Source organism: Hippocampus comes, unplaced genomic scaffold (assembly GCF_001891065.2).
Source record: "Hippocampus comes isolate QL1 unplaced genomic scaffold, H_comes_QL1_v1.1 scaffold124, whole genome shotgun sequence".
Taxonomy (NCBI): Eukaryota; Metazoa; Chordata; class Actinopteri; order Syngnathiformes; family Syngnathidae; genus Hippocampus; species Hippocampus comes.
The window spans coordinates 1,143,185-1,167,417 of record NW_017805075.1 but is presented as its reverse complement, the minus strand read 5'-3'; the positions used below and the strand labels follow the sequence as shown (position 1 = coordinate 1,167,417).

General features: G+C 40.8%; 2 protein-coding genes across 3 annotated transcripts in view; one reads left to right on the top strand and one right to left on the bottom strand.

Moving 5' to 3' along the window:
• The first annotated feature begins 2,921 nt into the window (after positions 1 to 2,921).
• On the top strand, positions 2,922 to 18,700 carry cd63 (CD63 molecule). The gene is made up of 8 exons (XM_019865107.1): positions 2,922 to 3,045; positions 3,670 to 3,764; positions 13,557 to 13,745; positions 13,846 to 13,920; positions 15,823 to 15,921; positions 16,080 to 16,223; positions 17,354 to 17,437; positions 18,352 to 18,700. The coding sequence occupies exons 2-8, from the start codon at positions 3,699 to 3,701 to the stop codon at positions 18,415 to 18,417; spliced, it is 723 nt and encodes a 240-aa protein (XP_019720666.1). The 5' UTR covers positions 2,922 to 3,045; positions 3,670 to 3,698; the 3' UTR covers positions 18,418 to 18,700.
• Positions 18,701 to 24,233, bottom strand: part of letmd1 (LETM1 domain containing 1) — a 6,628-nt gene continuing 1,095 nt past the window's right edge. Inside the window, exons 1-9 of one of the 2 annotated variants that reach the window (XM_019865104.1) lie at positions 24,040 to 24,202; positions 23,667 to 23,806; positions 22,496 to 22,611; positions 22,238 to 22,320; positions 21,956 to 22,142; positions 20,735 to 20,836; positions 20,252 to 20,404; positions 20,068 to 20,164; positions 18,701 to 19,573 (exon numbers count right to left, since the gene is read on the bottom strand). In XM_019865104.1, coding sequence (XP_019720663.1) covers positions 19,497 to 19,573; positions 20,068 to 20,164; positions 20,252 to 20,404; positions 20,735 to 20,836; positions 21,956 to 22,142; positions 22,238 to 22,320; positions 22,496 to 22,611; positions 23,667 to 23,806; positions 24,040 to 24,155 — 1,071 coding nt within the window. In that variant the 5' untranslated portion in view covers positions 24,156 to 24,202 and the 3' untranslated portion in view covers positions 18,701 to 19,496. Of the gene's footprint in view, positions 19,574 to 20,067; positions 20,165 to 20,251; positions 20,405 to 20,734; positions 20,837 to 21,955; positions 22,143 to 22,237; positions 22,321 to 22,495; positions 22,612 to 23,666; positions 23,807 to 24,039; positions 24,203 to 24,233 lie in introns of those variants that run through there. The other variant, XM_019865105.1, reaches the window with a different exon arrangement.

The window sequence follows — 24,233 nt, the reverse complement described above, 5'->3', positions numbered from 1 at the left end:
AAATACAGCCAATCACACTGGCTGAGCTTTTGTTGTTGTAGTTTTTTTTATAAAACTTTATTGATCATTGTAGCATATTGGTCACGTGTTTTAGATGGTTACTGTCGTGTTTAAAACAAAGAATTTTAAAACGTTTTAAATCCCTTCAGTTCTAGTGCGTAGTCTATAAGGGCATTCCGGAATTGGAGGACATTTTCTATGTGTGCTTGTGTGTGTGCGTGTGTGTCTGTACGCGCGTGAGGAGTGCCTGGGCATCAGTTGTAGCCAATAGCAGCTCTTGAATGAACGAGCATTCTGGTAATAATAGCAAGTAAAGCACATGACTGACGGTGTGTTATCCTTGACCACATACGATGGCATTGCAGTATGATTTTTGTTGATGTGATCCTTCTGATTGTTATATTGCTTACAAGCAATTTTTAAACAGTCCTAATTCTGCTCTGAAGTTTCCTCTCCCAACATACACACAACCCTGTTATTGAAACCTTACGAGCCATTATGTAAAGTAGACGGTAGAGGAAGGAATTAAAAAAGTAAGCAACACCCTGCAAAAGTGCAGCAAGCCAATATTCAAACACAGAAATCTTCAGCCACTGGACAACCCACTCTTACCAAGTGAGGTGCAGCAGCAAACAGCTGGTTACCAGCTTTCTTTCATCAGCTCCTGCCAAGGCCCCAGCAACATGCTGGCCCTGTTAGCCAGTTGAGGCTGAGTTCGTAGAGTGGGTTACCCAGTGACTAAAGGTTCAGCTGTTGGAATCTTGGCTGTTTTGTTGTGCTTTTGATACTGGTCTTGCACCAAAACACAACAAAACCATGCTGGTTTCTGCTGTTTTTTTTTTTTTTTGTTTTGTTTGTTTCCAAGCAGGGACACCTTTCAGTGGTACTAGGGCCTGTTGCTTTTCAAAGAAAAGTACTGTATTTTTTTAACCCCATAAACAATAATTTGTATTTTTTTTCATGTTGATTTAATTGAAAACAGGACAAATAAAAAATAGGAATGTTTACAAATCATCATTCAAATAATTGTCCAAAAAGTTTGAGGTTTCTATGTCACGAGACTATTTCTCAGAAGTTATTAGTCAACAATTTAAAGGTGTTGCTCATCATGCTTGAATGGATGAAACACTTCGCTGAGAGTTGAGGTTCCTGGCTGAACAATCTGTCATGCAAAATCATCATGAATAAATATTAGTGGTGGAACAGGTGTCTCACAGCAAGCCTCGTTTGTTTATTCTGCTACAGTACAACAATATAAACCAGAAAAAACACAAGAATGTGTCATAAATGTGGTTTAGCCCTGTATTGCCTGACCCATCAAGGAATAGCCAGAAAAATATGATTTTTGGGAACTGAGATGTTCATTAAAACCCTTATAACAAAATCCACAAAAATATTTTTGCCATATCACGTTGTTTTAGATATTTGTCATATCACATTGATAAGCATTATGTAGATTACATCTGAAAATGATCATTTGGGGAAAACTCTGACATTGGGGGTACAGATACTGAACAGCCCATATCAGGGGTTCGGTATCCCCATACTTGCGAATTAACCCCCTGCCCCCTCCCCACCTCCACAGAACTCCCAGATGAACATGGTCGAGCGCCATGTAGGCTGTTTGGGTGAACTCCCATGGAACCTCAAGGACCCTGCTGAGGTTGTAGAGCAGGTCAACTGTACCACAGCCAAGGCGAAAATCATTACTGCTCCTCCGGAAACGCAGATTCGACTTCCTAATAGACCCTCCTATCAACCAGCCTTGAAGAGACCTTACCAAGTGAGGCTGAGGACTGTGATAATGACTTTTAGTTGGAACACAAAAAGAAGAAACGACCTCCCCGCTCTGCCAATCCCTAGGCACAGACCCTGATGTCCATGCAATGTTGTAGGGACGTGTCAACCAAGACAGCCCCGTACCATCAGAGACTTTAGGAACTCTCGGCAGATCTCATCTACCCCTGCAGCCTTGTCAAAAAGAAGCTTTTCACCATGGTGACTTCAACCCCAGAGAGAGAGGAACCCAACTCAACTCCTCAAAAGAATGTGTGTCTGTAGAATAGAGGAGGTCTTGGAAGTATTTTCTGCACTTTGAGTTCTAATTTCACTGCTGAGTTTAAATTAATGTTGACAGTTTTGCATATCAACTTCAAATGTTGATCAAACTTAATTTAGGGGTCCAAAGTGACATCTACAAATGTCAATTCATCCAATTGGTCTCCAATCCCCTCCAGAACTATCAGAACAACAAGGTCAATTTCTTTGTTTTTACAGTATACTGAAACCCTCTGGGGTTCAGAAGATGAATGTGAGAAAAACCCCATCAGAAATCCAGGTTTATGTCATGGTCTTTACATCTAGATGTGTAAAATAACTCAGGAGAAAACACCTTTTGTTTGAAGACACCCACTTTTCAAGTGAGCAAAGCTATTGGAACAGACATTATTAAATTAACTCGACTCACAACTTTATGTAGCGGGTTCGTGACAGCTGCAGCTGTAACACAGCGCTTTACAGAAAACATGACATAAAACATTAATCTGAATAAAATCATCACAAACCAACATCCCCCCACCACCCCACACATATTTCTTTCCACTTTATTGTTTGAAGTGATAATAGATAAAAGATGAGCAATTTAAAATCTCCTTTCATCAGTGAATCGGAGACCTCATGATCCAAGTGGATTTGGTGGCCAACCATTACTTCTGATAGTGTGGTTTATTACAATGAATTTCCATCCACACAACCGAGTCACTGTTTGGGAGGAGATGACTTTTTAAAATTGCGAAAAGAGCAAAGTCCCTTGAACGTTACATTGAGTGATTGTTGATTTGACAAGGAGTCCTTGAATGTGTCACGTGAGTTTAGGTCAATCTGTATTGGAGTTAGAGGCGAAGGAGGGCAGCCGTCATCGTCATCGGGTTCTCTTCGTCACTTGGGGCGGGACTAGCAAAGAGCAAGGACAAACGCAACTTTTCCTAAACTTCAGCGCTTTTCACTGCGTGTCCTCCGTCCACGGAATTTACTCAGCCCTAAAAGGTAGGCCATAAAAATTCTACTAAGGTGACTCCCCCTTGCGAAAGATTCTCGTGAAACGTATACTGCATTCCTCCTTTTATTTTACTAAAGCGCGACGCCTTAATGATCCTCCCAATTTGATTTAAAAAAAAGCTTCCAAGCTGTTGCTAAACATGGATGACTCGCTCCGTCCACACGTCGGCTTCAAATTGACCAGACAACTCTAGTACAAATTCAATCAGGCTACTAAATGGCTTCATTCGATGTCATTTAGCCGCCGGACAAAGCTGGCTTTGTCGTTGTCGCTGGCGGCGGTGTTTGTTGCCAGTTAACGGAACGAAGCAGGCTGAATTCATCCCCAGCGGGGAGAGGTTCTGCTCGGGTCCTTTGCTTGGATGTCAGGGCTTACGAAATTCAAAGTTGAGCTATTTTTAGTGACTTTAGAACTCTTGTTAAAGGGAGTACTCTTAGAAATGGATCTGTCGCTCTTCCTCTAACTTCTCCAAACTGAATTTTTCTGTTAGCACGTTTGGGGAAATGACTCAGATGTTCTTGCTTGGGAAGCAGCTGCGACTCCCACACTCTTACTGTCGTTGGGAGGGGAAGAAAAAAATGAAATAAATGTATTTTATTTCGCCCTCTTAGTTGATCCAGGAAGCTGATCCGCTTCAACCATGACTCTCGAGGGGGGAATGAAATGCGTCAAGTTCTTGCTCTTCTTCTTCAACTTCATCTTCTGGGTGAGTCTCTGCTTTTTTTAAGTAATTTACAGGTCGCGAATGTAAAAGGACAATTTGAGTTGTTCCGATTTCCGACCACTTGATTGGAAATCGGGTCGCAAACGTAAATTCCAGATGATCGGAATCAAGTGAAAAAGATCGGATTTTTCAAATATTCTTTTCGTTGACCAAACCAGGAAAACGTGGTTGGTTTTTTTTCCCCTCTGTGTTTGTCACAATAACGAACAAGACACCGGGTCACGAACTTCTGGGTGAGTCTCTGCAAACAAGCAAACAAGCAAACAAACAAACAAACAAACAAACAAACAAACTTCATGGCTGGGGTCTTTGGACAATTGTCAAATACAGCTGTATAATTTATGTGTACAAATATGATATTGCTGGCATGGAACCCAGCCACAATTTGGTAAATCGAAAATGTTTAAAATGGCTTGCTGTCTTTGATGATGCAATGTTAATAGTTGAACAAACATGCTGCTTTGGGGTCTCCTGAAAAATAATAATTTTGGTGGTACAAGGATCCCGCCTAACACCAGCGGCTCGGCTCAGTTGTAGAGTAGGCGTGCCTCCCAAACCAGAGGTTGGGTTTTTTTTTTTTTCTATAGCTGTATAGTGTTTATCAAAAGGAAACAGGAGGGTTCATGTGAATAACACTTGATCATTGTGGTGACTGCAAGAGAGCAGGAAGTAGCACAAAAATTAAGAGGAAAAAAAATACAATACAAATCTTTTTATATCATAACATTTTTTTGAAAAACATGTAAAACACACATAGGAAAGCATACAGAGAACAAACAGGCATCAAAATGAATCACCGCCCTTGACTCCATGTTATTTTGGTCTTGTGACTCAGAAGAGCCTCTGTACTTTTGTATAAAATGAAATCACCATGAATGTACCGCCTGACTTGACCAGCTGTTCAAAAAGTTTGATTTAAAAGAAACACAGAGTCCAAGCACATAAATCACACAGTAGGTTTATCTGAAAATGTGTGTGTGTGTTAAGCGCTTTACAGCAAGTGCTGATGATGGAATGTGAATCTTATGACCAGATTGTCAAGTGTGTAATGGCGTCATGTGACTTTTTTTTCTTTCTCCGCCAGCGACATGGAAATGCTTTTAGGTCAGTTGTAGTATGACAGGAAAAAGGAAGCTGTCAATGACAAAGCGGATTTTATTTTTTACACAGCTAGTTCGTTTCCCTCATGAAGTTCTTAAAAAAATCCTGAATTTCATAACATGTGAAGTGGTACTTCCTGAGCTCAGAGGGCATTTCAGTCATAGTTTGCCTCAAAAAAGAAAGTAATATTACAATTTAAGTTGTATATTTTTAAGGGGAAAATGAGAATGTCGCTTTTTTTTAAGAGGTTCAATAATAACTTTTCAAAAATAAAGTTATGCATTTTTTCCCCCCCAGAACAAACCAGTTTGATATTCTTCTGAGGATGTCTTATTTTATACTAAATAAGAAAAGTCCTCTTTCTGTGGAAAAAAAGTCATTGTATTTTGTTGCTTATTTAGGGAGATATTTTTGACAATAAAGGCATATTTCCTAGTTAAAAAGCTGTACTGTTAAGTTTTTTTTCCAATAAACAAATGGTATATTTTCGGGAAAATAAATTATAAGATGACAGGAATAAAATAAAATATGGTCTGATTAAAGGTAGCATTGTGATATTAAAATCATTTTCTTGAGAAACCAGTTGAGGGGAAAAAAAAAACTGTCCTCCCAGAACAAAATTACACACAATTGTATGTGCACTGTTATTGCTATGAAAACGAAGAGGTATTTTTTTTTTCAAAAAAATCATAATAATAATTAAATATTTAGGTGAAAACAAATTCACATTTTGTCAGCAAACAAGGCAAATATTCAGGAAAAAGTGTCAATATTTTCTCTTAGATCAAAACATTGACTTATTCCAAGAATAAATACACATTTACTTGTGCAACAGAAGAAATTTCCCAAGATAAATGGCACAATTTGATATGAAGCTTTTTTTGACTGGGCTGTGTGTCAGGTGATGCGCGTCAAGTGTTTATCCCGAGCAGGAATTGGAAACGCGATGTTACAGCGGGTGTGCTTAAAACATTTTTTTCCCCCCAGCAACATTTCCTTGAATGACATTCGTACACTCTTGTTTAAAGGGAACATGCAGTATATCCTGGAAATATCACTTGAATTTCTTGGATACAAATAGCTGCGTCTCGAGTGTGTTTGTTGGGTACACAATTGAGTGTTTACAACAGTCATTGTTTACTCTGAAATTGTTGACGCAGTTGGGGCTAGCAGTGGAAGTTGCTACTTTTATGTTGGGTTATATGTCTGCTGCTTGCACCACATTCACTTTGTTGCCAACAAATTGACAGGGCAATTCACAGGCTGGTGATGACGAGAGTTGGGGAACCCGAATAGCACGACTTGACTTGAGTCAGAGTGAAGTTGCCAATTTTCGGACTTGACACGCTTGTCTAAAATTGATGGAAGACTTGACTTGAACTGCAGTCTAGTTGGTTTACGTGGGGGTGGGGGGGGGTCTAGATTTTCCAAGTACTGTGCCATTTTCTACCTGGTAAGCTACAAGTCTGATTTGAAGAATTCTGCTTTTGGCATCGGAAGAAATGGAACGACAAAGTGCAAGTTAGCAATTAGGAAAGAGGCACGACAACTAACTTCATCTATCCCAATAATTAAGAAACAGATGAATCCAATTGATTTCTATAAATCTCTGCCAGTGTTTACATTTTCCAATGGTCACTTCTATAATATTTCTAGAAAATCACAATGCGCCATCACTGCTAAACTATTTTTAGAACAGGCCAGTGGGCTACTCAAGAGGTCCTTGGGGGGCTTTTTGGTGCCCACGGGCACCAAATTGGGGACCCCTGGATGAGGCAGTCGCAGAAATTGATGACTCACAAGCTCACATTGAGCTATTTGATTCATGGACGCCCTGCAACGACATCGTGAACCTGCGTAGGCTTTTCAGGCTGCACATACATTATATTGTACGGAAGCATTTTTATTAAACCATAAGAAGCGGTTTATCCTGGCAACTGTAGTTATATTGTAATAATACAAAGGGAGCAAAGGAGAGAAGGTGGATATTTCTGCGGGTGTATTCTCCCTTCACTGACTTCGACTGGTGCATTTTGGAGGCAGAGACTCTCAATGCTTGACTTTGTAGCCAAATTATGAATACAGGTGAATATTGTGAAACACAATATATACACTCCTCCCTCATTATATCATGTTTCACGTTTTGCCGGATCACTGCATTCCAGATTTTTTTTTTTTTTAAATATCGTCGTACTTAGATACTTTATTAATTCTGTTGGAGAAATCCATCTTAAATTATTGGCTATCTTGTGAAATTTTGAGGTGATTATTTTTTCCCCCTGGACTTCTGGTGCGGACTCGCCAAGCAATAAATGGGAGCCAGTCAAGAGGAAAGAGTGAATAAAAGACAATGGCCAAGGTTTGGGACAATTTCGCACCCAAACATAACAATCTTACATAACTGCACGTCTGCGGTAATGTAAACATCGTTTGCTATACGTAGCCTACCGTTTCGAGTTAAAACGGAGCACCATCCTTCCGCATGTGGTTAGGCTCAAGGACTGCTTGTACACATTCAGTCGCTGCTTGTGCATTTTCAGACAGTAACAAAATAAAATAAACACAAGTGCATTCTTATACGATCTGCAAGTGACCTCAACTGACGTTGTCACTGAACACCAGAGGGGCTAAGGTATAGCCTGTCAAGAGCCAGTCAGTTCAACATTATCAATCGCAGAGTTTTGAAAGTGACACACGTTCAACATCACAGATACTACAGTGTAGAATGTGGACAAAATGGACAAAAATACCTGCAAGTCACATGCAGATAATATTGGTATTTTGCATAAGGCTTTCAAATGTGGATATAAATAATAAAATAAATGTATGGTGGCTACTTGGTGGATATTGTTTAATGCAAGGGTGGTCTTGAACTGATATATGAGGGATTAGCTTTGCCCTCTATTTGTGCAGCTTGACAGACTTTTGTTGTGAAAGCTCATGTGATACAACACGGCATTTTCAAATGGCCGTTATATCTGCAACGCCGTTCGCATGCCTTTTAAAATGTCACATTGGATTGAAACTAGTTGGGGATGGTCGGCCGCTCATGAAAAGTAGTTGCTGAAATCTGCATACTGCGTGACATTCACGACTCTCATGTGACTTACTCCCAAGTCCTGCCTCCACAAAGGAAATCTTGTAAATGTAATTCTTGATCATTGTCATAGTTCTGCAAAAGCATGTTAAGGACATATGAGGACACCTGGGAACTGTTTAAATTGTGTTTTAAAAAAAAAGTCTTCAATACTTAATGAAGTGGATATTTTGTTGCGACAACCTTTTACATAATACGTCATGTCCGAGACTGAAATGATTAATAGACATGTTGCAACTGAGTAAACGCCTCATCCTTATTTTATTCACGCTACAATTGTTCTGTGGGCTTGATGTCCTGTTTGCCATGTTTGCCTGGTCTGTTGGCTCCTTTGTTTTCCTACAGCAGCCATTAGCTACCTATTTGACTCGAGTTCAAATATTTACACTGCTAGCGAGTACTCAACAAAAGGAACAGCACACCGGGACAAGGCCTCTGAAATGCGACTGGTAAAATGACTTGCAGTATCATTTGTTTTCTTAATGTCCTTACTGTATATTTCATCACAGCCATTAACCGCTGTCTAGGTTTTCCCAGATGTTTTACTGGTCGGCATAGTCTTGAATGGCCAAAGGTTGACCACTTTTCCTGACAGTGAAAGGCTATGACTTTCCATCAAGGTTTGAAAGGAAGCTGAAGGATATCCCAACTGATTCAAGTCATTTGAGGAGTGCTTGAGCCCGTTTGACACGCGTTTGGCCAGTATTAGTGTTCAAGTTGGTGACACTTGTTTTCCTTTGAGATGTTTGGAAGACTTCGGCCCGCCACGAATGCTTACGTCACGTGGGTGTGTCATAAAATTACTGTAATGAGATTGTTCCTCGCAAATTATAAACGAATACAATGACTCAATCAAATTAGAGGTGTAAAAAATGAATTACTCAAGCAACCGCTGACTGATTATACTTCGACACATTTCTCCAAAACTATTTGCAAATCAGAGATGCAAGTAAACTTTTCTAGATTAATTTTTGACACGTTTTTTTTTCTCTCGAGTACATCAGGTTCTCATAATATAATAAATATGTAATATAATGAGGGATGCACATAAACCAACTTGGCACGGTTTTCAGATGAGCACCAGAGGTTGTTAAGTGCTCTTTATTTATCCCCCCCCCCCCATGCCCTCATGAGTGAACTTAGACTTATGGCATATGTGGGCAAGGTTTGTCGTTATGCGTAGATATGTCATTTTAAGATTACAAAATAAAGGTTGTTCTTTTTTTCCTCCCCCCAGTTTTTGTCGAATTACACTAATACAGTAATTACACAAAGGTACCCAGGCTACATAATGGCAGCTTATTAAACCAACAATTTACAGTTTTATAAAAATATATTACAGTACATTTATATTTAACTCAATTGAGTCGCATGGCCTGTACGAAAAATTAGTTGCCCTCCTCTGACTTGCAGTATGGGACCCTGTGATCAGTTACCTTACTTAGCCCAAGGTCTCTTGGTTAGCCGTCCCCCTTTCCTCTCTCGTCACTTTATGTTTTGCTTTTTCCCTGCACCAAGGACCACTTCCTAGGCATATTTTGACGGACCGTCGAAGCTGCGGCATAGCGACGTCGAGATAACCATCTAACCAGCAGCAGTCCTGCATTTGGGTTTGGCCGCCATCTCATGTTGAATGAAGCGTTCGCTGGGAGCCGGCCGCCACACCCATTGTTTATAGGCCACAACATAATGCACTGTGAGGATCAACTTCAAAATAAAACAAGTGACAGTACATTAATTGCTATGCCATATTCCCCCCCCCCCCCAAAAAAAAAGTTGACCCTTGGAAGTAATTGTTGTGGCTGCTAACTTGACTTTGAATTGAGGCTGGCATGACCAACACTTTGTATTCAGACTGCAGGCATGTGCGATTCCAATCAGATTCTTCCTCAACTCCGAGTACCCTGTTATTGGCAAGTGTCTGTGGGATCTCACCCTGTTCTGACTAGGCCACCTTATTGACCCCCATTTCTAACAGGTTGCAGGAGCAACGATGCAACACGTGTAGTGTTCGACATCTGCTGTATGCCCCACCCGTTGACATTACCTTTAGGCACATCAAGGCTGCTGTTTACACAGCCCCCCCACCCCCTATTTTGGGGAAAAGTAATAATCTTCATTTTTAACCTGTTACAGAAACATTGTTTTATTTATCACCATAGTGTGTTAGCCTTTAAATGACATGTAGTTGAAAATGAAGCATTCACAGAAGTGTAGTACAGTATTGCAAACTAGTAATTCTTCATTTGCATGAATCGATAGTAGCTCTCTGTCTCAAAAAGGTTGGTGAGAACATCACTCCCTGCCGTGTGTTATTGCTTTGTTTATTTGGTTTTGTTTAGTCATTACACAATAATAAACAATTGGTTACCAAGCAACAATGGAAAATGGTTTCGTTTTTTTTTTTTGCATTAGACTTTTGTTTTCAATTATCTGGTTGATAAATAGCATGTATGATTGCAGAAAGATTTGATTGCTTCAACTCTACAAAAAATGCACCATTATAAAAGTTCACTGTACGCTTGGTCATATTCTTGTAATTTATGCGGTTGTTCTACTTGCTAATTATGAAGGATAAATGCGATTTTACCCAATAGAAAACCAACCCAACTACAAATTGTATTTAGTAACAGGATTAGAGAGAAATTGCATGACCAGGAAGCTTTGGAGACGCTGCTGGGAGCAACGCTTTTCATGGAGAAATGTAATTTGATTTTCACATTTCTGCATGAAAACAGTCTCTTGTAAATGTTATGTCGGCGTTGTCACGTTTGTAGGGTTTATGATTTCCGGCTGGTGCATCTTGGTCGTGATCGTTTATCACCGCCAATCTGGTACAGAAAGCAGATGACTGGTAGTAGGGTAGTAGTTGAAGTTTCTTGAGACTTGGCTTCTGTCTTCAAGATGACTGTGACATTTGTCAGCGGACACAAACTTTTACATTTCAGAAAAGCTGAAAGTGGCAATTGCTCAAATCAGGTGGTTTTTGTGGGATCTTTTTTTTTTCATGCATTTACATAATTCCACATGTAATGTAATGTAATGTGTCCCCATTATTTTATTTTAATTTGCATTGTGCTTTTTAAAATAAAATGTGTAAATAGAAATTAATTAGTCATGTGGTATTTGATGGAATTATTAAAAAAAAGAGAGGAAAAAAAATCATTTTACAGAACTGCTGGCCCACAAGAACTGAGTGGACCGGTATAACAGACATGAACAAGGTAAATATTGTGTAATGTTAGTTTTTCCCAAGGGTGAACACATTATGGTGAAAGGGAAAAAAAAACAGAAGTGAGATAAAACGAGTGTGAATTCATTTTTGGGGGGAGCTCCATTAGGCTGTTTGACTTGAAGAGTGTTCAATTTACTGCTTGTGGTAACACTGGATCGTTACCACTTCAAATATCCCAAAGTGAAACGGCGTCCTGATTGGTTTTTCAGGATACACGCTGTCATTTAACCAATTTACTTGCTTTTGACTGGCAAACTTGAGATGCGAGCCCTATATAGTGGCAGTGAACTCATTTCAACTCACTTGACCATAAGCAGCAGTTTGGCAAACAGTAAAAAAACTCATTAAAAAAAAACGAGGCCTCAAGCTGTTTTTGGCCACTCCCAGTTCAAGTTTACTCTAAAACTAAACGGCAAACCATTGAGAATTACATGTTGTACCTGTGTATATATAAAACAACAACGTTTCCTTCAGGGTCTCCCACGAGCTTAATCCTAACATGATGAAACATTCCATTGAAATGCTATTGCTTACGATCGATAGTCATGGTTTTACAATCTTGAAAGTACCGGACATTTGAACACAAATGGGGAAATAACACATGAAGGCATTGTAGATAATGTGACACTCCTCTTGAGCATATTTGCTGCAAATCGGCCTCTGTTAAAAGGTGTGGGGAAGTGTTAAAAACATAATGTTGGTGTTGCATTGAAAGCACTCTGTATTAAAATAGGTTGTGTCGCCTAGGATGTAACGCTGATGCATTTTTAATGGCGTGTGACCTGGATTTGACTCATTTGCTGTCTTATTTGAAATTGACACCACACCCTTACGCCATTATTGAAATTGACTGGTTAGTGTCCAGACAATTTTCTTCAGCATCATTTTTCCTATCACTTGCAAAATGAAATGAAAGTAAGGTAGGCAAAATTTTCACAGGATGGGGGAAAAAAACGATCAGTGCACTACAATTTGCAAATAGCTAACAATATACCCTCATCTGCACATAAGCCTGCGAACAACTGTTGCCACTGCTAGGGGGCTAATATGGCTAACTGATCCACGACCTTACGTACTATTGTAAATAACTTTGTGTCATTAGTTCAGTGCTGAGAAAAAACATCATTAAGGGTCGGTAATAAGGATTTATCAATCAACTAAGCTCCTTGAGCTGGTCTGCTGCGGCCGCAACAGAAACAGGAGACAACTTTTTATTATATATTACATACATTTGTAACATTAGACATTAAATATCATGTTGGAATGAAAGTATACCTTTTTTGCTACTACTAGTAAACCTATATTCAATGTGAGAGACTCATTGAATCTTTTTTGGGGGGGTCCAAAAAATGCCGTATTATTCACGGAAAATGCAGATACATTCGGGTTAGTGTTGAGTTGTCTTTTGAATCGTTTGCTTTTTCACAAACCGTGAAAGCGGTTTGCGGTGCAAAATAAGGGGCCGCAGATCTTAAGACTTGGGTTTGTCACTGTGCTTCTCATTGTTTGACTTCACCCTTCCATGCGCCCCGCAAGCAGAAAACATGATAAGCCATCTACGGTAGTAACCGGTGTCCCAGAAATGGTGAAGCATTGCACAGATGGACTTGCCAGCAACGGGTCAAGCTCTCCCACTTGATCCGACGGTTTACCGTCACAATGTTTGCGAAAGATTAAATGAGTCGCACAGTGACGCAAAAATGAATGGCTGTGAACGTATACGCTTGGAGAAATGGCAACCGCAGAGTATTGCAACTTCCTTTCCATCTGTCTGATGTCCTTTTACTTACTCATCAGGCCCGATCGACTAATGTATGATAAGCAAAGTGTTCTTCTGTGTAACTCGGCCACTGAGAATTTTATCAAAATGGCAAATGTACGGAGCACACCTTTTGCTCGAAATTAAAAACCAGACGCCCTTTGTTGAAACGCCTTTCAATAATTAAGATTCCTTGCAACGTAAGTCTTTTTAGAATGTCTTTGTTGGACATTTCCCGCCTAAAATAACTTTCTATCATACTATCTCTGTCCATTTGTGTAGTTTTAAACTCGGCCTGCACCTTACTGCTTCAGGAGGTGTGCTCCATTTGCTTGCTTACCGCTTCACTTGGGAGCGAGCGCTACTATGTGACCATAAATTATTCGGGTGCACGTTATACCCATTTTGTGGCCACAAATTAAATTGGTATTCTGTGCGCATGTTCTTATATTTGCAGTATATTGTGGCCAGGTCATGCCAAGGGCTGCATATGGATGGAAGGGGGGAGAGTGGTGACGGTGGTGGGCTTGGATGAAAGTAAACCTGCATTTTTGTCCTGAAAACTTGTGCTGCCCTTTGCAGTTATGCGGCCTGGCCTTGATTGTGGTGGGAGTCCTGGTTCAGGTGTCCTTGCATCAAACCGTCATGATCAATGACGCATCGGCGTCAGGAGCGCCCATCGTCATCATTGCCGTCGGGGTGGTCATTTTCTTCATCTCCTTCTTCGGCTGCTGCGGCGCCTGGAAAGAGAACTACTGCATGGTCACCATGGTAACCATTTGCCCGATATTTTGCATTTCGCTAAACGACAAAAACGCTCTCGTGGTGTTTCACTGTTTTTTCCCATGTGTTTTTATTTCTCTCTCCGTAGTTTTCCATCCTTCTCTCATTGATCATCCTCGTTCAGATTGCGGCGGCGATCGCCGGTTACATCTACAGAAACAAAGTGAGCCACCAAAACATTGTTTTTGCTCAATCTCTGTATCAGACGTTCTTTCCAAATCTCCAGAATGTAAAATTTCCTTTTTTTCTATTGGTCTATTTTGTACACCACTCTCATGAGTCTATCCCAGGGAACTTCGTATGAAAGTCGAGGTACACTCTGGACTGATTGCCAGCCAATCGCAGACTCTAAATCATTGGTTTTCTACCGTTGTGAGCCTACCACCCGCATTTTCCCATTGCCGCCAATTTTTGAAGAAGTTCGGAACAATAAATAACATCTGTTGTTCAAAAATAGGCTTTGAAAGCATGTGCAATAACATTTTTCAACATAACTAGACGTTAACATGTTCAAAGTTCCTTTCAGAGTACTTGATTGAGAAACATTCGATAATGAACATGACCAAGTGCATGTGCACAAATGAATAGCTTGCCCTTGATCTAGACTGGGCGATAAGACTGAAAAATATATCAAGATATAACTATTTCATATTGGTCGACATTGATATCTATAGATTTTTTTTTTAACTCTTGAAAATTAATACTTTGCGGAAAACACCTTTTTAAATATAATGTACGATTGAAAAATGTCTCAAGTCTTTCCGATCAGTCAATATTGACAATTTTTGATTTCTTTTTTTTTTTCATCTATTAAAAATAATTCAATGAAATTAGCTATTTTTTTATCCTTTGTAATGTGCACTTTCTCCTCCACCAGGGCATTGTAAATGCTTATTTGCATTCGTTGCAACCCCAAAGCAGTTTTGTTGATTATTACATGAACCTTCATTCAATGTTGAGACAGTGTGAGTGTAGTGATCTAATGTACTCTGGCAATGCAGGCATGACCATTTGACCGACCGTCTTAGGTCGACTTTGTCTCTTTAGCGTACTCATGTTTGCTATAAATAGTCCAGACACATTTTATTTGTGTGATTTGGATTTGATCGTGATGCCGCGGATCGCATGCGGCTAACATTGGTGCTCGCACGTCAAAGACAGGGAACTCCTTTACCTGCACACCACGTCTCCATCCGGAGATGTTTAACCGGGTCGGTGTGCACAATATCATCCGCTCGGGTATGCCGCACGCACACTCCGTCGTAGGTTTAGCGGCGGCTTCTTCGTTGGTTGAACTGCTTCTTCGTTTTTGGCTTACAACACGCACAATACCGCGGTCGAGGTTTGCGCTCTCATTTTTTTTCGATGGAACATTTTATCGATTCTATTTTCTATTGATAGCTGTCACGTGTCTATCGCGATACATACCTACCCTGATCTATTCCTTTCAGGAAAACGCAACGTCAATTGGTTGTCGTCTTTTTTTAGGAAATGAAATTCGAAGACGAAAGTGACTCTTAAGTCTGCTATCAAAAAAATTTTATTTTATTTTTTTATGTGAGAGGTTGTTGAAATGCCTCTAGAAGTTGGCTTAACAACCCACGTGTTAATTTTTATGTCAGTCAGTCTGTTCAAATGTTTTTTTTTTTTCTAAATTGAAAGCAAGTTGGAACACATAATGCCTGAATCTTTCACTAACCTGTGCGAGCGCAAAACTAAATTACAGTAAATATTTGTTTGGAAAACGCTTCTGCACCATCGGAAACTGAGGACAGCCTGGAATGTCTTATTATTATTGTTATTATTAATTTAGTTTTCACCACCTGTCCAGCCAGGACCTACCATTTGTGAAGTACTGCTTTACATGGGTACTTCAAGTTGCTTGTTTTTCAGTGCCTTGGATGCCGCCCATTCCATGTTTCTTGCTCAACGTCAGCTGGGATAGGCATACGATAAAAATGGCCAAATAGATTTAGGCTTGCCAGTGGAATGAATGAATGATACGGGGATTTGATTGTATAACACGGCTTGTCCTTTTTAAACGTTCGTTTTGTCTCCCGCCAAGGTGTCTGACGTGGTCCAGGACAGTCTGGCGGACATGATCACCAGGTACAGCAACAGCTCGGCTGAATTCAAAGCCAGCGTGGACGCTCTCCAGGAGGACGTGAGTGGCATTATTGACTTAAACTCTGACTACACCCTGGCGCAGCGGCGCCGCATCCTGGGGCGTCGCCACCGCTTCCACGCCGCGTTGTTTGCCTTCGCATCCCGTGTTGTCCGAAGTCGACGTCGGTCACCGACGGGCCTCCTTTGTGTTTCCAGTTGAAATGCTGTGGCATGAACGGATCCTCCGACTGGCGAAACTTCCGGCCCGACGGGATCTCGGTGCCCGACTCGTGCTGTGTGAACGTGTCTGCCAATTGCGGCATCGGGGCCATGACCGACTCTGTCAAAGTGCACCAAGAGGTAAAAGTCCAATTAAGTATGACAATTTAAGTATGACTTTTAAGATGCTGGGTAATATGCCTTTGAAAAAAAGCACATCTCCTGTCATAAAAGGCCATTTTTAATCTTTGTGGGCTTTAATTTTTCTCCCCAACAACTTTTGCTTCCTACCTCTGTATATTAATGTTTGCATGACGATGCCAACATTAAAGCAGACAATATATTCCAGCAAGTTCAGCTTCAAACATATTTGCATAACTGAGATGAGCGTATAGACTTTTTGCAAAATATTGTTTTGTGCTGATCCTTTTTTTTTTTGTAAAATGCCTTGCCTCTACAGGTTTGGAAATTGTGTATTAGTCCACCAAAAACCATATGAATTGAAAATCATACTGTAGCTTGAGTCATGTTTGCTTCATTAATGATAAAAGCCTAAAAAACAAATTCATGGCATTTTAGTAGTGCTTGAAACGCTTGAAAGTTTTTGAAAGTCTTCGGCTGTGTGCTCACGGTTGGTGGCTTGCTCCGGTGTGCCCAATTTTGTCCCTGTGTGGCTTTTTTTTCCAGGTACCCTCGCTTCCTCACACATTTAAAAAACATTGAATAGTACTTTTTTTGGTCCAATAAATAAGAATAAAGGTCAGGAAAGGCTACTGAGTAGACAGCTGGTAAGTAAAGTAGGTTTGACTCGGCAACCGGCCGAACGTCTGACAACTCACCAGTTGACATTGTTGCAGGGCGCGCATGTGTTTCATGTTCTCGTCTTTGTTGACATTTTACATTTGACTTTTCGTTGACTACACTGCAGGCTGTGCCGGCAGCAGCGTGTTGCATACCTCATAGTGGAGGTAGCCGGAGAAAAGTCACACAAATGCGCAGACCTGTGCGACCCACTTGGCCAACAAACTACAAATGTGGGCCTCTTAAGTTGAACACTTAGCCTTATTGTACCGTCAGCCATCAAGCAGAAGAACAGCGAATTGTTTTGGCTGTCGCTATAAGTCGCTGGCATAGAGGAACGTGCATACAAGTTGTAAATACATTTTCTGACCATTTTCCATTTGAAACGTCTTGCCAATGAAGCCATTTGTTGACAAGCAAATGCAGAAAAATAGAATAGCGCCTAACTTTCCTCCCTGTTGTCCCTCAAGGGTTGTCGCACTGCGCTTGAGGAGTTACTGAAGAAAAATATCCTGTGGGTGATCATCGCCGCTCTTGTTCTGGCGTTTATCGAGGTACGTATCCACTGTGTGTGAACAATGTCCCAGGAGCCATTTGCGGTCCGCGTCATATATCAAAATGAACAATTGACACAGCCCTGATTACTACATGCTACTCCCAAAAAATGCGTAAAGCTGTAATACAGCTCTGGAGACCACTGCAAAGTGATCAGTTTCTATGGTTTTTCTATTGGAGGTATGTTTGAGTAAAATCTGCTCCCCCCCCCCCCCACACACACACTTTTCTCAGAATTACTGACAATATAACTCCAAAATACAAATATTCTCATTCAGAGAAATTATTGGCAGAAAATGACAAATGCTCAGTTTTCCCACACATACCATAAATAACTTTATTTTTGAGCACTTTAACAACCACATCTGTAGCAAAGTACTCTACATAAGACTGAACATAAACCACAATAAATGAAATGGTAATCATTAAAATACCATCCAGAAATAAATGAATATTCTTTTCCACTTCAAAAATATAACACGACAGCATTTGGCACCGATGAGGTCTGGCGTTTGATTCCCTCTCGCTGCACAGCTGAACGTGTTGTGAAGTTGTTTGGAAATGTGAAAGGGAACTTGATTAACGTCTCCGGTGATCAGTACGACGGTGCCCAATGCTGAAATTGGAATCTATTTCCTAGGGCAAAGAAGTTATAATTGCTCTCGGTATCTTTACGAACCCTCATGGATTAGGTTAAGCATGTTATTGAGTGTAAAGGTGATGTATGGTCCACAGCCCTTGCGTCCTTTCATTTTTCTGTTCGTGACCCTTAGAAGAAAAACTAAGTGGACACCCGCGAGATATAGAAAGTGACCAACGATTTCTCACATGGGCCCATCACGCCATCCAGATGCAAACATTGATTCTTAACTCGACTTGACTTTGCATTCTCTCCTCGTCCCCCCCCTTGTAGGTCATGGGCGTCGTGTTTGCCTGCGTGTTGATGCGAGGCATACGGAGCGGCTACGAAGTCATGTGAGTCGCTCGCCGTCAGCGATCACGTGGAAGACCACTCACTTGGCGGGCGCCTCACTTTCTTTTTGTAGTGCCCAGAACAATCTTTCAGTGGTCACGAGTGGTTGTGGTTTGATACACTCGTAGGCGTGCAACATCCATTTCTTCCTTTGACACGACACTGTCCGCTTCTTCTTGATAGTTGAGGATCTTGAATATCTTTGCTGTTGCATTAGAATTTGTGATGTTTTGTTTTTAAGGCTTGTTGGTTCCCAGTTTGTTTTTATTAAAGAACCTTTCTATCCAAATTGGTTTCACAACTGTATTTTTTTTTGGGACACGTTCATCTCAATATGGCACAGCAACACATCACTGAACAAGAGCAAATGTCCAACAAAAAAAACCCCAAAACAATTGCCTACAACCCATTTGAAATATAATCAGGCAGTCATTGCAAAAGGCACGAGTCATTAAATTATATTGAGATTCTATTTTTAACATTAAGTAAACTTATGTAAAGTGCCAATACTCATCAGTCGGCTTCACTGCAGGCCAAACAGCAGTTACGTTTTTACCACAACCAACCAAGTATTTTTTTTAAGTCCAGTCTGCTTTTGATCAACAGCTTTTTTTTTTCTCAATTACATTTTGATGTCTTCCCCTTGCATTCAGTACAAATGTTAAATAAAACGACAAAAATAACAGGAGTGCACTCACTGAGGTCTGAAAATGCAGCAGATATTTGAACATACTGATACATGCAAATGGAATGTGTCTAAACAATGATATCCACCTTAAACGGATGTCATTTCACCTTAATTTTGATGAAGCAAAAGCAGTGATGCGTTTCCAGCGATGAGCCAAGTTTCAGCACGTGAAATGTGTAAACTGCACTCCGCACAGCCAGCGTAAACACCTATCAAACACCGACAGATTCTGAATACTATGTGGAAGCTTTTATGCGAACTCTGCAATTGTAGACTATTTTTCATATCTAAATCTGAAACTCTCTCAAAGAAACCCATATTTTGAAATATTTTCCTCATCAGGAAAAAACTGATGCTCTCAAGTGGTGTGCACCGAAGCAGTAGGGAGGGGCTGCCGTTAGGGGTGGTGAATACCATTCGGGTCACTGGCAGAGAGTAACACGAGGCAGTGCAAGAGGAGTGACAGATCAGAGTCTGGGGAGCAAACAGACAATAAAAACAAACTGTTGAAACGGCTTACAAATGGTCAGCCATCTTGGAAATGGTTAAGACACGTTCATGGTTGAATAGTCACCAGAGTTTTGTTTTTTTCTCCCCTATCTTTTGGCACCATCTTGTGTCATTTCAGAAAAGTACAACAGCACTGTCTAAATATGGTCCAGTGAAGCATGTTGAGGCGATACTACAGGATCTTAACGATGTGACAAGCCTTGTATGTTGGAGAGGAGCTAAATTTAGCTTGAGTTGCGAAAGAAAGTATGTACAGACTCATTAAATGCGTTGCTTTTTAAAATCAAATCTGTCAACTATTTTGAAAGATAATGTAAGAGGAGATGAAAGTAGTTGTCTGATCACACCAAGATGCCACAAAAGATACCAAAGCAATATTTTGATTAGACTTGGCTTTGTCCTGTGCACAAAAAAAAGGATTGGAAGAAAAATTATCCTGGTTGTTAACGTTAAGTTACCTTTGAGGGAGGAGGACATCTGAAGCCACTGGTACAACCACACTCGGCACTGGTTGATGGCGAGACGATCAGAGTTGAGTCCCCTCACGTAGCAGGCCTGACAGCGAAAGAAAGGCCGACTGTGAGTTGCTGCCCTTCGAACACGGCACACGTCGCCTGGCCCGATGTCAGGGGTTGGTTGCACCTGTCTGACTTCCGAGTCGCTGAGCTGGTGTGGGCCCAGCTTGCTGAGGGCTCGGTCCAGCTGGAGCAGCTCCAAGGCATGACTGGTCAGCCGCCGGCCGATCAGGAAGCCGGGGAGGCGAGGCGTCAAGAAGAGCAGGGGGCTTATGTTTCTCTTGAAAGTTTTTAAAAAAATCACAGGCAATCATGTTATTGCACTAGAGGAGGCCTCCATCATACTGCATTTTTGTACATTCGTTTGTGATGCCGATATTAAAAGGCAGATTAGGTCACTTAAGTACCCACGAAGGTCCATGTCCCAAATGCACTGCCAGCCACTGACAAAAAGTGTACAAAATTGAATGCAATGTACTCTCAATGAAATTGTTGTCAAACTTTCTGTGCCTGAAATGTCTTTTTTTTTTTTTAAGGCAATATTATCTTTTTTTTTTAAGCAATATCATTACAATATTTATGAGCGTGAAACAACTAAACCTTTACTGACCATTTGACCCACACTCAGCTTGCTCATGCCCAGCGGAGTCCCCGAAAATAGGCTTCGCACTGCAAGGACTTCCGACACTTTGGGGTTTGCTCCATTTTGCACCTGAAATATAATTTAAAAAGAAAAAACACAAAAGTATGTTGTTTTTGCTTTTTGACTTGATGTTGTCTGTCAGGCGCATCACCATTGAGGGCCTACATCAGCCAATTGCGTTTTTCAATTTCTAGACAGGATCGTGTGTGTGTGTGTGTGTGTGTGTGTGCGCCTTCAATGCTTGTCTGCAGGTTGTAGGACAATTGCCTCTGCCACAACCCGACCTGCAATGACTGCCACACAAATATTTGCATACACGGTGACGTGCATCCAGAATTATTCACAATGCTTCAATTCTACATGTTTTGTTATGTTAAATTTTACACACAATACCCCGTAATGTCAATGTGAAAAAAGCAGATTTTTGCAAATTCATCACAGATAAAAATTAAGCAATCAAATGTACCGTAAAGCCCGCTATACACCCTGTCTTATATTCATCGGCTAAAGCATGAATATAATTTAAATCATTTGATCGCAAAACAATTTAATGTTTCAGTTTATCTGACAACAGTAGAGGTTTGACTGTCAGGTAACAGCCAATCGCGGTTCATGTGACGTTCGCAAGCTGAAACCTGAGTACTTGTCATGACATTTTTAGCTTACAGCAAGTGGTAAAATGTGTTTTGAAGGGTGTTAGTTACACAGGCAAAAAAATTAAGTGATCAAACTGTTTATGACAAAATATTTTTTTTTACTGCTGAAAATGGAAAAAACTAGTAAAGTATCCCTTTAAGATGGGAGTGGCATGAAACTGCCAAACTGCTGTTTGTTGTGAAGTTAGCCGAGTTCGTTGCAATGCTTGTTTCTCAAATTTTTGCTCATAGGTCGAAACAAAACACATTTTTAATTGGCCAAGTGACGGCTGATATCTGGAAAAAACCCCGCAAGTTGGCCACTTATATGTCAAGACATTACTGAACTTGTCTCAAGTCTCCTCTTTTCAAATGTAATCCCAGACGCTTGGCACGTGATCTGGCCGCTTTCGCTCACCTCTCAAGCTCCTTCAAGTTATGGGGTTTTGTGTGCAGAATTTTAAGGCAAAAAGAAAGAAAACAGAATGTGGCTGTGAAGAAAATGTGGAGGGAAAAAAGTTCTGCGTCTCCTTTCCCAATGCAGTGCAAGTACCTGAGAGCACAGGCTGTCGAGGCGACTCCGTAGCTGAGAATCTTTCACCTGGCCGCCGGCATGCTGCAGGCCAAGCAGGACTGGCCGGTGCTGTCGCGCCCGAATTGAATGGTACAACTGGCGAAACTCCACCTGCTGCTTCGGAGTCCAGAAATGTGGGATCAGCACCTGGCGGGGGAAAAAGTACCTGGTTTTGGGGTGGGGTGGAGGGGTGATGGGGATACAATTGTTCAATCCGACAAATGTTTTAAGGGCCTTCTGTCACTTGGGAGCGGGACTCACATCAAGAAGAAAACCAGGTAGTTGGCAAAGGGAGGGATGGAAATCAACACTAGTGGGATGCCTTTCAGCATGTCTCGGCGAAACTGAGCCACACAAACACAAACACACACACACACACACACACACACACACACAAAATAGCACAGACATCATAATGCTGCAAAGTCTTCAGTTTGAATGGTGGTCATGATGGTGGCACTTAAGAGTTTTTTTTTTTAGGTGGTACTTAAAAAGTTTGAGAAGCTTCAACCAACTCACCTGTCTGAGTTTCTCCATTTCCCTGTAGGACAAATCTTGGAACTTGACTCCATCACTAAGCATCTTTGTTTTGATTCTGCTGACGTCTTTGGCATCTCGGAAAAGAAGCTTGAATCCTCCACGGGGCGGGGACATTGAATTGGGGTAAAATAACCAAATTGTCATATCATCGACTTGATGTGCACCCCTTTTGATTACAGCGGCGAGTGAGCAGTAGCCTATCCCAGCTGACTTGGAGGTGAGATGTGGTACACCCTTAACTGGTTGCCCACCAATCACAGGGCACATATAGACAAACAAACAACCATGTTCACACCTACAGACCCTTGAATTTACCTTTAAAAAAAATTGGGGGCGGTGGGTACTCCAGCAAAGATGCAGATACGGACAGCAGGAATTTTCATATCTCCAAAACCATTATTTTATTTAATTATTTTTTAGGATTTTTTTAATGACTTTATTGGTGAGATATTAAGACCTTTCAGGAATTTTCATATCTCCAAAACCATTATTTTATTTCATTATTTTTTAGGATTTTTTTTTAAATGACTTTATTGGTGAGATATAAAACCTTTCAGTGTTAAAGTTCTCAATCTATTTTCAACACTTTTGATTGAATAATATTTTTAAAATAACAGTCAATGACCCATGTGGGCACTGAGCAATAATATCAATTTGAGGTTTTAGAATTCTGCTCAAGAGCAACAATTAGGATTCAAGGATTATGTTTCTGATCAAATAAAAATGGGAGAGAATTACAATGTGCAATGTTTACAAAGCAAAGCTTAGAGTCCAATTAAAATTAACTACTAAGTCAAATGTCATCCATCACAAGAAAAAAAACCACAAATATAGCTAAGATACGTCATCTTCACACAGTCACAGCTGCTCAAACATGAACTAAACTACATGCTGGATAAGCATTTAATCGAGAAGACAGTAAACATTTCCAGATTGGTGTGGATCCACATAAAATAATTTATGAGTTACCTATGTACAGATAGTGGGTGAAAAGTGGATAATGTGGTTTGCGCAAGAATGAGGATGACTCCCTTCAACGAGGTCGTGACTTGATTGTTTGCATTTTGCACCTGAGGTAAGTCTTGAGACTTCCTAAATAAATGACTTGCACATACAGTTAAGTGACTTTCTCCCACCATTTTAACCTCACCTTCCACGAAAGTATGGTAGAGCAGATAAAAGCGTGGAAATCGCCTTTTGAGGAAGCCTTCGTATTTGCTGTTGACCCACTGCAGCCTGGACGTCACATAGCGACCAATCCCTCGTCGGACTTCGGAAGACGAGTAATGTCTACACATTGCAATTCAAGAGGGGGAACAAGAAGTCATTCGTAGTGCAACAATCTTGAAAAATAAGGCATGCACAATACTAAATAAAAATACATTCAAATATAATTAAGCGTAAAGCGATGAATTGCTGCAAGCTGTCAAACTCGGCAGGTCGGAAGTGTCAACAGACTACGAAACAAAAAAACTGGTCAAGCGAGGACAACATCTATCAACGTTCAATATTTTGGAACAAACCTGGACTGGTGACACACACACTGTCCGTACAGTCCATTGGCAATTTGGTTTGTTCTGACACTCCACAGTCGAATCAAAGACAAATTGTTGGTGAGCCTCGAACAGGACAGCGCCATGTCTGAACGAGACAACTTCCGCGTCGTTACCGTAATGGCGGAAATGCACGGAAACAACACCCACAAAAGATGTGAGCT